The 16,912-nt window shown below is 32.3% G+C and overlaps 1 protein-coding gene across 3 annotated transcripts in view; it reads right to left on the bottom strand.

Annotated features, from left to right (window-relative positions):
• Positions 1-16,912, bottom strand: part of LOC149054019 (protein muscleblind-like) — a 183,975-nt gene that overhangs the window by 79,240 nt on the left and 87,823 nt on the right. For 2 of the 3 annotated variants that reach the window (XM_089230689.1, XM_089230687.1), the window contains exon 3: positions 7,589-8,379. In XM_089230689.1, coding sequence (XP_089086815.1) covers positions 7,589-7,774 — 186 coding nt within the window. In that variant the 5' untranslated portion in view covers positions 7,775-8,379. The remainder of the gene's footprint in view (positions 1-7,588; positions 8,380-16,912) is intronic. The other variant, XM_089230688.1, reaches the window with a different exon arrangement.

The following is a 16,912-nucleotide window of genomic DNA, read 5'->3' as shown; positions in this document are numbered from 1 at the left end:
GCGTTTGATTGTTGTGCGATGAATTATTTATAATCTTTTGACGTCTATCCACTAATTGTTTTGAAAACTGCAGTATCCATAAATTATAATAATTATGTCTATCAACTGACGTTCCCGTGAAAATGTGAGTATGTTTGTCATATTGTAATAATTTATTTTATACGAAGCATGGAGAACAACTGATTTTCAAATATAAAAAAAATAATATTATTATACGCTGAAATAATTATCAACTGTTTTTGTAAGTTTATTAATTATATTTCAAAAACAAAAGTTCACGATGAACTCGACGAACTCGACGTCAAAAACACTTACACGACATGCACGTCATATCCACAAATATGCGAATATTTTGCGCATAATACTATGATTACATAGTAAGACATAAGACTGCGCTCGATTTGCATACCATCCCTTATAAAGGATCAGTTCAAATTGCATACCATCTCTTAAAATGGTATGTTCAAGTTTCATATTATGCGAGTCAAGAACATAAAATAGACTAGTTAATGATTATATACATATATTACTATCCCAGCTAAATTAAACCTATCTTCTTCTGAAGCTATTATTTTAGAAAACCAAGCATTTCTTAATTTTTTTTGGAAATAAATACAATTACTCGTATCAATAGCCAATAACCATGGCTATTACTTGATCTTATACTATCCAATTTTAATTCTCATCTTGTATCATTAAATAAGGATGTTGTAGTGATTATTGATAATTATTATCATCCTCCCAATAATGCCAGTTATACTCAGTTATACACACCCTATCGCCACTATCTTTTTTCTAAGAAACCTATGTTAGGTTCAATTAACTGGATCAAATTTTTTACAACTAGTAACATTCATTACCGATGCATTTTATTCACTTCTCTTCTATACTATTAGCATATTTATACCAAAAAAAAGATACTTTAGATCTTAATTTCCGTATCGGTTTTCTAAAGACTTAATAAATCTTATCAAATTAAAAAAAATACCAACATTCTATATTTAAGTTGTCAAACTCTTATGATGAGTATCAACATTTCTCTTCCACGGGTGCACAATGTAAAACCAAATGTAAGTAGATTAGATTACTAGATTACTCCCGATATTGAAATAATATTCAAAAATCCTTTAAATCCCATTAATTATAAGAAATGTTGGTCTTTTATAAATAATTTAAAAAGTTTGATTGGTTTTCCCAACTCATTGTCATTATAAACCAAAAGATAGCTGAAAATGGTCAAGAAATTGTCAAATTTTTCAGTCAATACTTTTCGAAAGTATATAATGATACAGCTCTTAAAAAAAATGATTTCTAATCTAATATAGTTCAATCCATTGATCCGTTAAAAACACTTCATATTTATTTTCCTTAAAGTTTTCAATGAATTAGATACTCTCTCTAATAAAAGTATTATCGGTCCTGATGGTCTCTCTCCTATATTTTTATTTCACCGAAATTTATTTTCTCCACCTATCACATATCTCTTTAATATTTTTTAAGTAGTGGCTCATTCCCATCGCTTTGGAAATCCACTTATATTAACCCAATTATTAAAAAGGTAATAAATCATTTATCTCAAACTAACATCCCATTTTAATAATTTCTATCTTTCCGAAAATATTTTCTAAAATAATAAATAATAAACTTACTCCTATACTTAAAATATTTTAGCTTCACAACAGCATGGTTTCCGTAATAATAAATCATGTCTTACTAATTTAATAACTATATAACATCATATAATACAATATTTTTCCAATGAACAAAAAACTAATGTAATTTATGCAAATTTTGAGAAAGCCTTTGATAGAGTAAACCACGCCTTATTAATCAAGAAACTTCAAGAAATTCACTTTGCCTATCCTCTTTTATCATGGTTTAACTCTTTCCTAAGACATCGGACTCAATTTGTTAAATATAAAAACTTTATATCGATACCTATTAATGTAACTTCTGGAGTTTCTCAAGGTAATCACCTCTCCCCTTTTCTATTTAATTAATTTATAAATGATGCTGTGTGTTCCATTACCCACTCCAACATTTTATTATTTGCCGACGATGCAAGAATATATAAATTAATAACTTCCCAAAATGATATTAAACTCCTTCAAAGTGATTTCGCTGCATTTAACGAATGGTGCATTTCAAATGGTCATTGAGTATCAACAAATGCCAAATTGTAACATACTCTAAATGCATAATTCCTATCATTTTAACTATAAACTATCATATAGGTACTTGACATAAACTTGCATCGCTCGACCTTGATTAAGGATTTAGAGATTTTATTTGATTCTAAGCTATTATTCAATGCTCATTTATATGAGATTATATGAGATCTATTTATCAGAGATAAAAAATAAAGCCTTAGCTATATTTGGTATGATAATAAGAAACTATTCAGACTTTTATGATTCACTTGCTCTCAAATGTCTATAAACTTCACTAGTCTGTTGCTAATTAGTATACGCTTCATTAATTTGGGACCACGACAATGCAGGATATAATGATGAACTAGAAAAAGTGCAAAATTAAGTTCTCAGATTTATATTTCATAAATGTAATATTCAGAGTACTCCTTATCCTGGTAACAAATACATCTTAAAATTATTAAACTTAGAACTTTAAAACTATGTAAAATTCTATCATACAACACTTTTCTCTCCAAATTGTTGAATAACGAGATTGATAACCCATTTTTTATATTAAGTCAATTAAATTTCAAAGTTAATAAACACTATACATTCGCAACAATCAATTATTTTATATTCCTCACTCTACTAAAAAGTATATATCAAACGACCCAATAAATATTTTTATGTATTCTGGAAATAGTTAATTACTTTAATAAAATTATATATTGAATTTTTATTATTATTCTATGTAGGTATTAGTCTTATTATCTTTTATTATGTTGTATATTATTATTGTTATTTATACAGATATATCGTGAATTGGTTATTTGTCATTATGAATAAATAAATAAATATTAATTACTTGAAATTTTCAATTATTAAAGTAATTGCGTTATTATTCTACAAACATGAATCAAACAATTATTATATACTATTAAAACTAAAATTTGTAATATAGGTAATAGTTTATTTTTCTAAAAATTAAAAAAACAATCTTTTTTTAAAGTAATTTCATACCTCAATTGATGATTCGCTTATTTCTCAAACTGACTCAAAAATTATTTTTTTGGCATTGCATTAGATTAGTATTGCGTTAAGTACTGGGAAAATATTTTAAATTGGAAATCATCACTCTGAAAAAATTATTCACAAAGGTGAAGGTTCTGTACAAGGATTCAGTGATTTTATAACAACCTTAAACAATAAATTATTATGAGACTTTAATGTCATTGAAAAGTTGATCAAAAGGGTATAGGTACATTTTGAACATTATTTCACTGATTATATCGCTGAATTTCTCTAGAAAATGAAACTAATTGTTTCTTAAATTATTCATCAAATGGGATGTTTTGAACAGAATACGTTGAAGATAAAAATGTATTTCATTTATTATTATTATTATTATTGTGCCTTACTCATAGAGTTCTGAAAAATGTCAAATCACATTTATACAATCATAATAATGATTCAACATACCGATTCAAATTTAAAAATAATATATCTATGATACATTTCTTTTTTATTATTAATAACGCGTAAAAGAATTTTTACGAGTAATAATGATCAAAGCTTATAACGTGTAGGCAACACACATACTTCATTTATTATAGTTTTGAACATGATTAATATCCCACATATGTTTGAAATGGAAATAAGTCACTGTCAATTAAAAAAAAAAAAAAAATAAACGTAAGGAGCACTGTTTGTTTTTACTGCGTTTAAATTAATCGAAAAAAAAATGTAAAAAAATACCACTATCCTTTGTACAATATGAGAACCCCGTCGGCCGTCGTTAATGATGTTTCCAACACATTTAAATTTTTTTCAATATCCAAAATTGAAGTATACCGAAAAGGTAATCTAGTGGTATTGGTTTGTAGGAATATAATAAAATTATAACATCATTCAGCCTATAATAATATTTCAGTGGTCGGCGTGACTAATATCCTAATAATAGGAACCTCTGGTACATATATTTTATGGACCACGGTAGTATAGTTTGATCGTTATTAATGTTGGACAAAACGTACGACCTTCACACGTGTGGCGTCTACGACACGTGTTAGGCGTGTATGCTCTTATAACATGACGTATATAATGACAGTAATATAATATCATCGGAAAACATTAAAAATCCCTCTTTGGACGAAAATCGATTTAAATCGCGGTCGGGATCGATGTATGTAGGCGCCTCGTCCACCATCAGGCACGCCCATTTTCCGCGGCGCTTGTGATAGTATTATAGAAATAATATATACACAAAAAAGGTCGGCCGATGGTTTTTGAACTCTTTGCCACCACCAGAACATAATTTGTATAATATTTCCTCATGTAAAAGGCAGCTGGTATATATTATACAATATTTGCGCATTCAAACCGTCTGAATAAAGCGTCTGATTAAATCACCACTACAAAGGTATCGAATAACCTAGGTAGGTAGTTGGTTAATCATTAAGTCTCTGCTTTCCAAAGTCATTCGCTTATGTCGCGGTGCCTTTAATTTCGAAAATTGGATTACACGCGCTCCGAATATATATATATATATATATATTATGTATTATGTGTATATTGGAACTGCGACGTGAACTCGCGGATAAATTAGCGGGCTGACTCGTCCATTGCATACTAAATTTTTGTCGGATATATACGTCACACGTACACCCAACCAAACGTATATATATATATACAGCGGGTTTACCGTACACCCGCATACACGTGTTCGACTATACTACGTTTATAATATTATATACGTACCTATATCTATGTGATATATTGCACAACACCATCGCACTCATATTACCTACGTATATATTATATTATATTATATTATACATAGGTACGTGTGTGTATGGTGAATGTGTAATCATATACCGCAGCGGCATTATAATAAATAATAAATATACATAAGGGCACATATATAAAGCATAAATGCGCGCCAGTTGTGGGAGGGGGGGGGCACGGAGACTTTTTCAGCTCCCGTTTGTCATTCACTTCCCGACCCCGCTTCCAATTTTTCAAAAAACCACGTGAAACTCTGGAAATTTGTAATTTGAAATGCGATGTAATAATATTATGGATTTATTGAAAAAAAAAAATACACTAATAAATTTAAAAATCAGGATTGACCTATATGGACAAAAGTAAAGGTTACTTTAAATGTGTATGAGTGTTTTTTAATAGGATTTCAATACTCCATCTCCAATTATTTTAAGTCACTTAAAACTTTGGATGTGCTTTGGGTTGAGTACCAACCTGTATTAATTATACGATGCGATTATACGTATTGGTACAACGGAAACTTCCTAAATGTACTTATTATTGATTTTTTAATTAATAAATAAAATTAATTAATATTTACATAAAAATGTAAATAAAACTTTAAAATATTTCAATTGAAGTTACTAAAGTTTTGTTAAATGTTTATAGCATTTTAATTTTAATTTCAATTAGGATTAATAGTATTTTTGGAGTAATAAACGTATATAATTCTGCAGATTTTGTAAACATAAATTAAAAATATATGAAACAATAGTTATACCCAATTCTTGTAGCAATTTCACTTCATTCAATTTAATTGTAATTGGTCGTTATGAAAGATAAATAAAAGGCTTATATATATATTTTGTTCAACGTTCAATATTAAATTATGTATACCAAAATTATTTGTAAACTGTAAACTGTTCTGCTTTCGATAACGAAATAATATTTAATGGTAATAAATGAAAAGGTTGTCGTATAAAAAGCAAAAAACAACTTATACAATTCAAAGGTATACCGCTGCCATATAAATGGTCGGTACATAATATTATCATAATAACGACAGATGGACTATCGTTGACGGGAAATTTCGAGAGAAAAATCTCTCCTCCGAGGATCGAACAGGGTTGCGAGGCCGGTGGTGCTAAAATCTTCGGGACGAATTTTACATATATATTGTCAGAGGAAAGCCGACCATTGTGCAGACCAAGTGGCGGTGTATCTATAATAATATACACATGCACCGTACACACACGTAGCTATATATATAATAATAATATGATGGCTTAAGTTTTCGCTGACACGTGAGTGCAGCTTGAACCTAACTTGTGTCGCACGGTATCTTATTATATTATACTATTTTACATTCAAATTTATCGACAACATTATCCTATCCATTGTGGCGAAAAGATTTGCACGATTCCTACACATATCTACGAGTATATATTAGCGTAATAATGTAGGTATAGGTACACAAGTGTCAGCGAGATTTGGTCCAGTTATTCCGCGTCAACGCGTTTTGTGCGAATTTCCGCGCAGTTTAAATATAGTAATGTCTACGTGCGTATTACTGTTCGTAAAATTACAATATGTTTACCGAACACGAGCAAACATGACTTTGCGATCCGAGTCTATACTACACATCGTTATCGATTAATCGGAATTTTCGCAGCGTTACCACACGCATTGTTTTGTTTGATTTGATTATAATAATTTATTAAAAACAACCCCCGACATAATATATCCATCTACGTATTTGAATAGAACCGTTTTGCAGTTGTTTGTGGATGTCAATCATGACGAGAAGAGTGCGTTGGCTGATAGTACGGCGGTCTTATAGGGCCGGACACCACAAAAACAGAAGTTAACAAATACGACGAAGAAAGCAAGCACATGTGCTACGGAAATAATTCTGTGTTGTTCGGAAAGTGGTTTACTTTTTCTATGAACACGCTTCGTCCAATAACACTACACATTCGTATTTCGTAGATGCCCTCCCATTCCGTATGTACAATAATTCTCAATTATCTTGTCGAGCCCCTCACAGTGTTATAATGTCTGTTGTACGAATGCGCGATCGCGGCGTTGGCCCGCTCTAGCCGCTTTCAAGTCATCACCCGCAATAATGTGGTCGGCATAAGAACAGACGGAGCAGACGCGCGTCTTTAAGCAAAGCCATTTTTCAATTCATTCTTAAAATCGTATTAATCGAAAAACAAAAACCACATCGCCCGGACACGAATATTTGCCACTCGGCGCGGGGCCGACAAAGGTCATACTGCAGAAAATGTCGTTGGGTCAGTTGACAAAACTACTGTTGCAAAATATAATATTGCAGAAAAAACTGCTCAGGCCAATAATGCGTATGCATATTATACGGAGTGAATTTTATTCGCACAACACGTCTTGATATTCGTATGCCTATAATATTACTTAATCTATGGTCCAACCGATGGGGTTAGGTTAGGTTAAGGATATCGCAGAATCGACTATTATACACATATCACGTCGATGGACAACTATCGAAGTAATAACTATAATGAGCATGCATTTATGATATCGATATAGTAACGTCAACGTGCCAGAGCGAAAACTGCGCTGCAGTCTCCACTCTTCCCCCGAAAAAATAAAAACAAAAATAATAATAAGCTAAAATAGCACACACACACACACACAAACACACAACTTTCAAGTACCTTTATGCTGTCGTAGCAAGCAGTGACGCGGCCGTTTTGAACCTCCACATTGGCGGCCGGATGCGCGAACTTGCAATCCGTATCGGGTCTGGTGCACTTGTTTCGCTGGTATTCCCTGCACACCTCCAACTGCAGCCATCTCGAGTCTTTGCCGTTCAGCAGATTGTTCATGTTCACTACGGCCATGTTATCGCGGTTTTTTTTTGTCACGGATTTGCGTTAACGTAGAAAAAGCAATCTGTCGTAGATATTCGGCTGCTGTGGGCCGCGGACGCGCGTACAATTTTATTACACTCGGAGGAGTATAATATTACGACGAAACGGTCGTGGCGGCTCTATACGGATAATATATCCGGTCGGCGGAACTACCTGTCGCGCGCGGTGCAAGACTCGCAACAATGAATGCGATCGGAAGACGCGTGCACGGCGTACGCACACACTATGCCGACTGCCGGACGTTGTTTTAGTTTATCTCCGTTGGACCGACTGCGACGGTGTCAAGCGAGTGCTGCGGCGACGATTCCTCCCTCTCCGGTCAGACGTTTTCTCCGTTTGGTTTTTCGGTTCACTGGGCGGCTGTCCCGTGGCCGTACACCAGCTATATTATGCTATACGCTGCAGGCAGGCACACAGGTACACAAAACGACGGCCGTACGACTCGCTCGAAATGACGACGTGCGTACAATATTATTTTAATATTATGATAATATTATCAATGATTTGATGGACACGGCGAGAAGCTGCGGGCGCGAACGAACCGTTTCCGGACGAGCGTGGCGTGCGTGAGCTATCTGAAAAACAAAACGTATCGATATAGTAAAGGTTAGGTAAACTCGTAACATCCGTGTGTATGGATTATAATATTATGCTATAAAAATATTATAATATTATGATAATGGCAGTGTAGTAGTAGAAATATGAATTCAAGACACTTTATTATTATTATTATTATTTAATTCACCCTCGGCGACATGGGCCGTTGGGTTACAAGGATTATTGTTTCCTGTATTATTTTTGTTGCTTTATGTGCAGTGTGATGACGTGTTCTTTGATATTATAAAAAAAATAAATCAACCTGAAACAATTTTCCCCGTAACTGGTCGGGGAGGGTGGGAGTGTGAATAATTTACTCAATATACCATTTACTAGTCCACTACACTCCGTCGGTGTAGCAAAATAAGTGGTATTGTCTAATTATTTTGGCGAAACCATAGCACTTATAATATAATACCTAAATGTCATCATTATTATGATTACGATAGCTATTATATTATGCTTTACAGTATTGTTTTTATTTAGCTACCTATACTTATAGTAGATAACTACTGTAAAATATTATAATTTGGCGTGATTTTTTTCTCTCGATTCTCGTAACTTACTGTTAATGACAACTATTATGATAAAAAATACGCTTATCCGCCACACCCACCCAATATTTTTTATTACATCGTTGCTGGACGTGCTAATTACCGGCACATGCTATGCATATACAATACACATAGGTATAATACGTGTCTATATTACATGACGTAATTAAGGCATTTGACTGCAGTAAGTGTATATACTTACTGAGACGTCTTATTATGACTACCTCATCAGTCATCGTTTATAATATATATAGCGAGTTCCGTTTAATAGGACGTGTTCGCGTTTGTGCGGCTCATTTCCCTTCTACAAAATATTATATTATACCATAGGTACCAATTGACATTATAAAATACTTTTTTTTTTGTTTTTTAATTATCTCATGTCGTAAACGTTCGCGTTAAGTTTGCATTGTTTTTATTATTCCCCGCAGATCGTGGAAATGCACGCCATCGTCATCATAACGCTATAATAATAACTTGATCTCGCCTCCGAGTCGACCGAAATGTACCGCACGAATGCGCATTTTGTACAGCTAGAGGTTTCGATCTCACTAGAATTCCCGAGTGTCCTCAAGACGTATACAATCGTACGACATTCAAATCGACACACTGGCAATTAAACTGTTTCGCGGGTACAGTTGTACCGCGTGCGGATCTCACAAAACGTATTTCATTAGTTCATTACAATGGTGCAGTGTACATATTATCATTATTATTTCGACGAAAGCTATACGTGTGGCGACCAAAGTCCACCGACGTTACACCGCACGCCCAAACAATAATATTATGAAGGTAGGTATTTAATTTATTATTATTGCAGACTGATTTTCGTCATGATTTTTCAAAAAAAGTTGCCGGACACAGTTTTTCCGCCGTCCGTCATCGAGGCGATATTACAAAGTTATTATGACGTAAAGAGTTACATTTAAATAATATGTATTTATGCACATACAAGACACCTAGCTACCACAACTGTCTCGTATATTATACAATATAAGTTGGTAATTTATAGTGTACAGTATGCGTGTAGGCGCGTATAATAATAATAATATTAAAATTCATTAATTTCGCATGGTGTAAAAGGACGCTTTTTTCATCACATCGACCCACCACGAGTCTTTTAAGTTTTGAAACAATCCTGTGTAGTACAGTCGGCACGTGGTAGGTTCGCCGTCCCGGGCGCATATATATATATATACATATAATGTATAAAAGCAACGTCAGCGTTGGCGTTGGACTGTGACGACGGGTTCTTTTTTTTACTTCTCCGCGTGAAAAGGACCTTCGTTGCGGGACGGTGGTAGCGGAAGGAGAAGGACACCGCTGCAGACGGTGGTCGGCGGTGGCACATCGGAAGGAGCGTGACGCGAATTATAAGATTGCGGCTAAAACGTGTGTACGAGAATATAATCATTACAAAAGGGACGTGGTGGTCGCTTCGTTGTCGTCGTCGGTGGAGCGTGCTCGAGAATTATTAAGAGCCGCCCAAAGACGTGTGTGTGTGTGTGTGTGTGTGTGTGTGAGAGAGAGGGAGCTATACACACGCACACAAGCAGTAAATCCGTGTGTAAAGTATACCGCAAGTCGGTGTAATGTAATAAGGTGTATATGTGGTAGAGAATAAATAATATGCGGATAACAAAATAATATAACTATTTCGTGATGCAAAGTCCGCGACTTCCGAACTATATAGGTAATAAGTAATAATATGCGCTAACTTGCGTAAGTTTTGTCCATTCAATATGTGTACGAACAACTATTTATACGACAAACCCGTCTTGCGATTGATGCAGTAACCCAACGAGGCACATCACTCGTAGTCAATTTTTATAACTGTGAATTATAATTCATTTTTTTTTTATATATACCGGGTGATTCTTTTATCATTGAACACTCATTATTTAAAAAAGTATTTACTTTTTTCAAAATATTTTTTTACATAGTTTCAAGTTGTTAAAAAACCAACGTTTTTATTAAAAAATTATATTTTTAAATATTTTTTATCCTTATCATTTTTCAAGTTTTTTACTTTTTTGAATGACAACATAGAGTTTTAATATCATATTCCAAAGTAGAATATTTTTCTAATTATTTTGATACGTAAAAATCGAATTTTGGACGAGTAGTTTATGAGTTATAAGTATATAAAGTTTAGATTGGCGGAGTGGAGTGGTACGGGGTTACCCCGCAAAATGTTTGTCCACTATTCCGCTTGTCTAAACTTAAAATAATACTTATAACTCATAAACTAGTCGTCCAAAATTCGATTTTTACGTATCAAAATACTTAGAAAAATATTCTGCTTTGGAATATGAAATTAAAACTCTAGGTTGTCATTCAAAAAAGTAAAAACCTTAAAAAATTATAAGGATAAAAAATATTAAAAAACATAATTTTTTAATAAAAACGTTGTTTTTTTAATAGCATGACACTCTGTAAAAAAATATTTTCAAAAACATTGATACTTTTTGAAATAATGAGTGTTCAATGATAAAAGAATCACCCGGTATATTATTTTGGTTACATTAACTACATATTATGTATTGTGTTTTATAATATTCATATGTTCATAAGGTTTCGTACTGATAATTTATATAAATAAATAAATATATTTTCATTGCAGATGACTGAGAACTAATCATATACCTATACGAATAGTGGCGACTTCACCAAATGTACACTTACACGAATTAAACAATATCGCAGGTAATTAAAATAATACTTATATTACAATACTACATCAACTAGGTCCGAGGGTAGGCTATAAAAGCTAATTCATATCCCCTTAATGTATTATTATCTCTTATACAATTTATTGTTTTTAATCTCGTTGATGAAAGATAATAATATCTACAAAAGTAGGTTTATTTAGTTTAACGTTATATTATTATAGCCTCCTACAATATATTTTGATGTGCTTATACGGTTATTGTCTGTCACTATTAGGTTCTGAGCGTAGTGATAAATGTGTTGATTTTTAAATGAGTGTTTTCATAGTATTGTAGAGCTTTAATACGCTTTATCGATCAGAAAAAAAATTCCATCAACATCGAGGAAGAGGTTTATAGTAGAAAATTGTGTCTAGAATAAAAAAGGTTGTACTTTGGTAGTTTCGAAATTTTTTAGTTCTTTTAAAAGACCAACAGCATAAAAATACGAAAAATCGTTTAAGCTTTCAACTGTAATATTACTTTAAAAATAATTTTCGGGTATGATAACCTTAAAAGTTAGAACGTCTGTCGTGTTTGTAGATAGGTATTATAGGTAAGTATAATTTAATTCAAATTTTACACATATATTACAAGTGTTAAGATACACCCGACAACTACATAACTATATAGCAGAGCGGTTATGTAGTTCAATTTTTAAAAACCACAAATATTCAATTTAAATCATTATAACAAGAGTCTAGTATTCCTCACTTTTTCATTTCTAGTTACAATTCTATGATGTGAGTAACCCACGTGGAAAACTATACACTATAGATTTAGAAGATTCGAGACAAGGCACAAAATAATTAAATATTTAAAATTAAAATTATTTTATTACTATCCAGAATATTTTATTTTACTTATTGATTTGTTTTTATATTTATGCAAGAAAATCCTAACTAAAATGTTCAGGTCCGTAACGCGCTAGTAAAAATAATCGTTTATGGAAAATTTCATTTAAATATATTCACCCCGAAGCAATAGAATAATGACAACAAAGTTGAGCAAATACATTATACAATTATTGGTAAAAATAATAATAATAATAAACACACCCAAAACCATTATAGACGATTACATCAATGCGTTTATACATGTTATGTATCAATACGGATTATATCAAGACAGCCTGCAATGTTTCAGCAGTACACGTGCTTTAAAGTTCCGAGAACTGTCGGGTCGAATATAATACCTATTACATGTGCCCATCATTATTGGGTTTTTCGAAAACGAAATACACCCGATAACCCGATTTTCCGGGGATATTATCTGACGTGATCGTATACACCGACGTTCGCCTCCAAATTATGATAATGTGCACCCGCCGATGAGTCGACGACCTCTAGCTGGGTCGTACCGCCTCGGGTGGAAACAAAATCATTTGCATTCATTACCTGCTCCATAGTTTTCCCTGAAACGCTGCGCCCCTAATCCACGCCGACACGGTTGCACAAAGTATAATTATATACTTCTTTTATTTTTTCAGGACAGCTATAAAATACGTATATATTTTGTCAGGTCTTCTGGATCAATGTCGTAATGGTTGTACAGCAGAGTTCCTATACACCTACCATTTCTAGCTATCGTGCAGCAAAAAATAACATGTCCAAAAACCAAGTCGATTAATAACTAAATAACGTAATTTACGTGTGACACTGATACATTTTTTAAAGGTGTCGTAGATATAAAATTTGAAAAGTAAGAACTAAGTATTTATAACTATAATATTAGAAATGTAACAAAACGCACAATATTGTAATGGAATATCGATAAAATGTACAAGCAGGTACATACAATTTTTTCTATAAATCCAATTTTTTTCCTCTTAGAGTTTCGAGGTCTACTGTAAAATTGCTATATGAAGTGTGCGCAATGTTAAGTATACAATGTTCAGGGTGCTTAAATTGTTGATAGTCGCAGATAATGTATTATATAGCTGTTTTTTTAAATATCTGTTTAAATATTACCGACTACTATTTATAACAATTAAATTATACGGATTTATAATATTATAGTGGAACCTCGATAACTCGAATCGGTTGGGAGCGAAAAAAAATCGAGTTATCGAAAATTCGACTTATAGAGGTTCAACTGTATATATATACAGTCCATGTTGTACGGAACTCAAAAAAATAACTTCAAAGCACAAGCAGAATAATTTTAGTCGTGGTCAAATTTCGTGTGGACCTAAAACACGACAATCAATTGTCTGCAGAGTACCCCAAGTCGCAATATTTGGAATTTAAAAAATTTCACTGTTGTTGTTTTCGTGCGATGAAACTAGTCAACGTGACGGCGGCCATTATAATATACCTAATATTCATCTTGCTAAAAAATTATAATACGTTTTCCGAGGAGTAAGAGACTCTGATTTTTTTCTGGTACTTACTACGTATTATATACAGTGAAAACTCTTTATAACGAAACTCGTTACAACTAAAAACTCTATACTACGTAAATACTATTAAGTTAACTTATAATGGTTGGTTTGATTTAAAACCTATTAATTACTCTCTATTACGAAAACTCTCAATAACGAAAGATATCACATGGTCCCTTCAGATTCGTTATTGAGAGTTTTCACTGTATTATAATATAAAAAGTGACTACACCGATTGATGTGAGCGTGACACGAATCGAAAATGAGATGAATAAAAACAATGATGAAAACACACAACATAAAAAAAAAAAAATGAAAAATGTACTGTCCGGCCGTTATCGGTATAAATATTTACATATATATGTAAAGTTAATTGTTTCAAACGGGCTTTTTCACATCGTCGATGATGGTAATATAATAATATTATACTCCACGCCAAGCTCAATAAAATAAAACCCACAGTTTCCGCTTGGCTATTCTTCTCATTACCAAGACGCCAGGAAGTAATTTTAATCAGACTACGGATGGGTCACTCATGGGTGACTCATAAACACCTTATGAACAGATCTGAACCTGACCAATGCCAAACTTGCGGTGAAACTTCCACGGTTGAACACCTAATATGCCACTGCCGTAAATTCACCGATATCAGATCTAAGCTCAATATAGAAGACAACCTGGAAGAAGAAGCTCTAAGTCCACAGCCGATCAACATAGAAAAAATAACTAATTATTTAAAATTAACTAAACTATACCAACTAATATGATCTAATGATCTAGATATATTTCAATCTCATTATTTTATATTATTATCATTATTAATGATTCATACTTGGGTTCAAAAATATTAACGTTTGTAGCCAATAACCTTTGTTGTTGAGGCTTAGGAAAAAAAAAAATATATATATAATGGAATTATAGTCGCTGGCATTCATCATCTACTCTGAAGAGAATATAAATTACCATGACGATCAAATAATATTTAGTATCATTGTCCTAGGGCTAGAGTTTTACAAAAAACGATTATTATTATTATTATTATTATTATACTGGTAAAATCATATATTACCAGCTACAATATGTTAGGTCAATCCCTATATTATGTGCTTCACATGCATTTGTTTCACATTGCACCGATAATGAATAAAATGAAATTATTTTTTTACGTAAATGGATTTTTTTTTTTTTTTGTTCTTTGTTCTGAGTCTAGAAAATAAAAATTACGTTTTTCCATAGGTTCGGTAATATAATATTTACTGCACGATAGGTCGCAGGGGAGTTATATCCGCAACTACCTACCAACATCGTCTCTCATCCCTCATATGCGAGTACCGATGTATTATATATAGGATTATGAGTATGAAATATTTCACATGAAATTTTCACTTTGAAATATTTCAAACTTGAAACTTTCAGCCTTCTTGAAATATCGAAAAATTTAATATTTAAATATATTATAAAATATCTTGTTTTTGATATGTTTGACAAAATCATCACTAGACGCTGATTTCATATAGCTGATTAGTAATTATCGGTTCACGATTATATTTTTCTTTGATGTTTTTAAATTATAATGAAAATGTATAATACTAATATAGTACAATATTATTTATATTTATATTCATAATATATTAATATACAAATATTGAAATATGATATTATATTTGCCCTATATGCTGTAAATTATAAATTATAATAATACTATTATACTAAGGATTTAATAAATATAACATTTTTATTTTATTTTAATTCAAATAGGAATACTATGTAACTTTTTAACTATATAGATTATTATAATAGGGACTCTGGTTATAACTATATCTAATTAGTAAATCTCTTTTCGTAATGGTTATTAAAAAATTCCACGAAGAAGTGACTTGAAAATGCGTAACCCTGCAAAACTTTTATTTGAATTTAATTAGAAATATTATTTGGTTTAAAACTTATTTAAAAAAAAAAAAAAAAAAAAATGTAATTGACCAATAAATTTATTAACTTACTTTTTAAAATCCATTGTTTTGAATTTTTATGGGATGAAAGCATTTTTCGGTATTTTTAGTGCTTTAAATTCCCAGGTGTAGGTATTATCTGTAGGTTTATACTCAAATATATGTATTTATTATCATTATTCATTTATTTACAAATGTTGTATAGATTATATTATAAAATTCAGAAATCAATAATAGTACCTATATTGCAAAAATAAGACGATAACACGCGTGGGCGTGCTTGAGTTATAACACTAATAGTTATATATTATACCATTCTCAAATAAGTACAAATTACCTGCGACGTACGGACTCGCGCGAAGGGTATAAAATTGAATTTATCGAACGTCCGCCGAAACGATTACTATCATAGAACATAACGGTATAATATATTTACTTGTACAGGTACATTGTCTATATTGTTGTTTATCGAAAAACTTTTCTCCGGTGGGGGGGGGGGGCTCTCGTGTATGGCCTATAAATATAATGATAATATTATTAACTCGAATAAATATATTATATAGGTACTGTTACAGCTACAACCGGCGCTTATATTATTATTTTATGTATGACGTATTTTGTGCGCGAATGGTGTCCGGCGGCGGTGTAGGAGTTAGGGACAGCGGAGAAAAAAAAATACGTTGCAGCACAAAATCGTCAAGGAATAAATTCCTGTAAAGTTTATGGGCCACGCTCGACCGTTTTTCCCCACCCGCCGCTCGCTCTTTCCGAGTATGCATCTATTGTACCGACATAATAATAAACGCTTATAATTAAAACAAAAATCCCTCGACCGGAGGATAAATAGGGTCCAGCGCAGCAGTCCCGGCCTGACGACATCGAGAGAAGTCCATGTAAGCCGAACACACACGTCGTTT

The sequence above is a fragment of the Diuraphis noxia genome, unplaced genomic scaffold (assembly GCF_037042655.1).
Source record: "Diuraphis noxia isolate RWA-SAM2 unplaced genomic scaffold, SU_Dnox_SAM2 contig0013, whole genome shotgun sequence".
NCBI classification, from domain to species: domain Eukaryota; kingdom Metazoa; phylum Arthropoda; class Insecta; order Hemiptera; family Aphididae; genus Diuraphis; species Diuraphis noxia.
The sequence above is the reverse complement of the archived record's forward strand: the minus strand, read 5'-3'. Positions and strand labels throughout refer to the sequence as shown.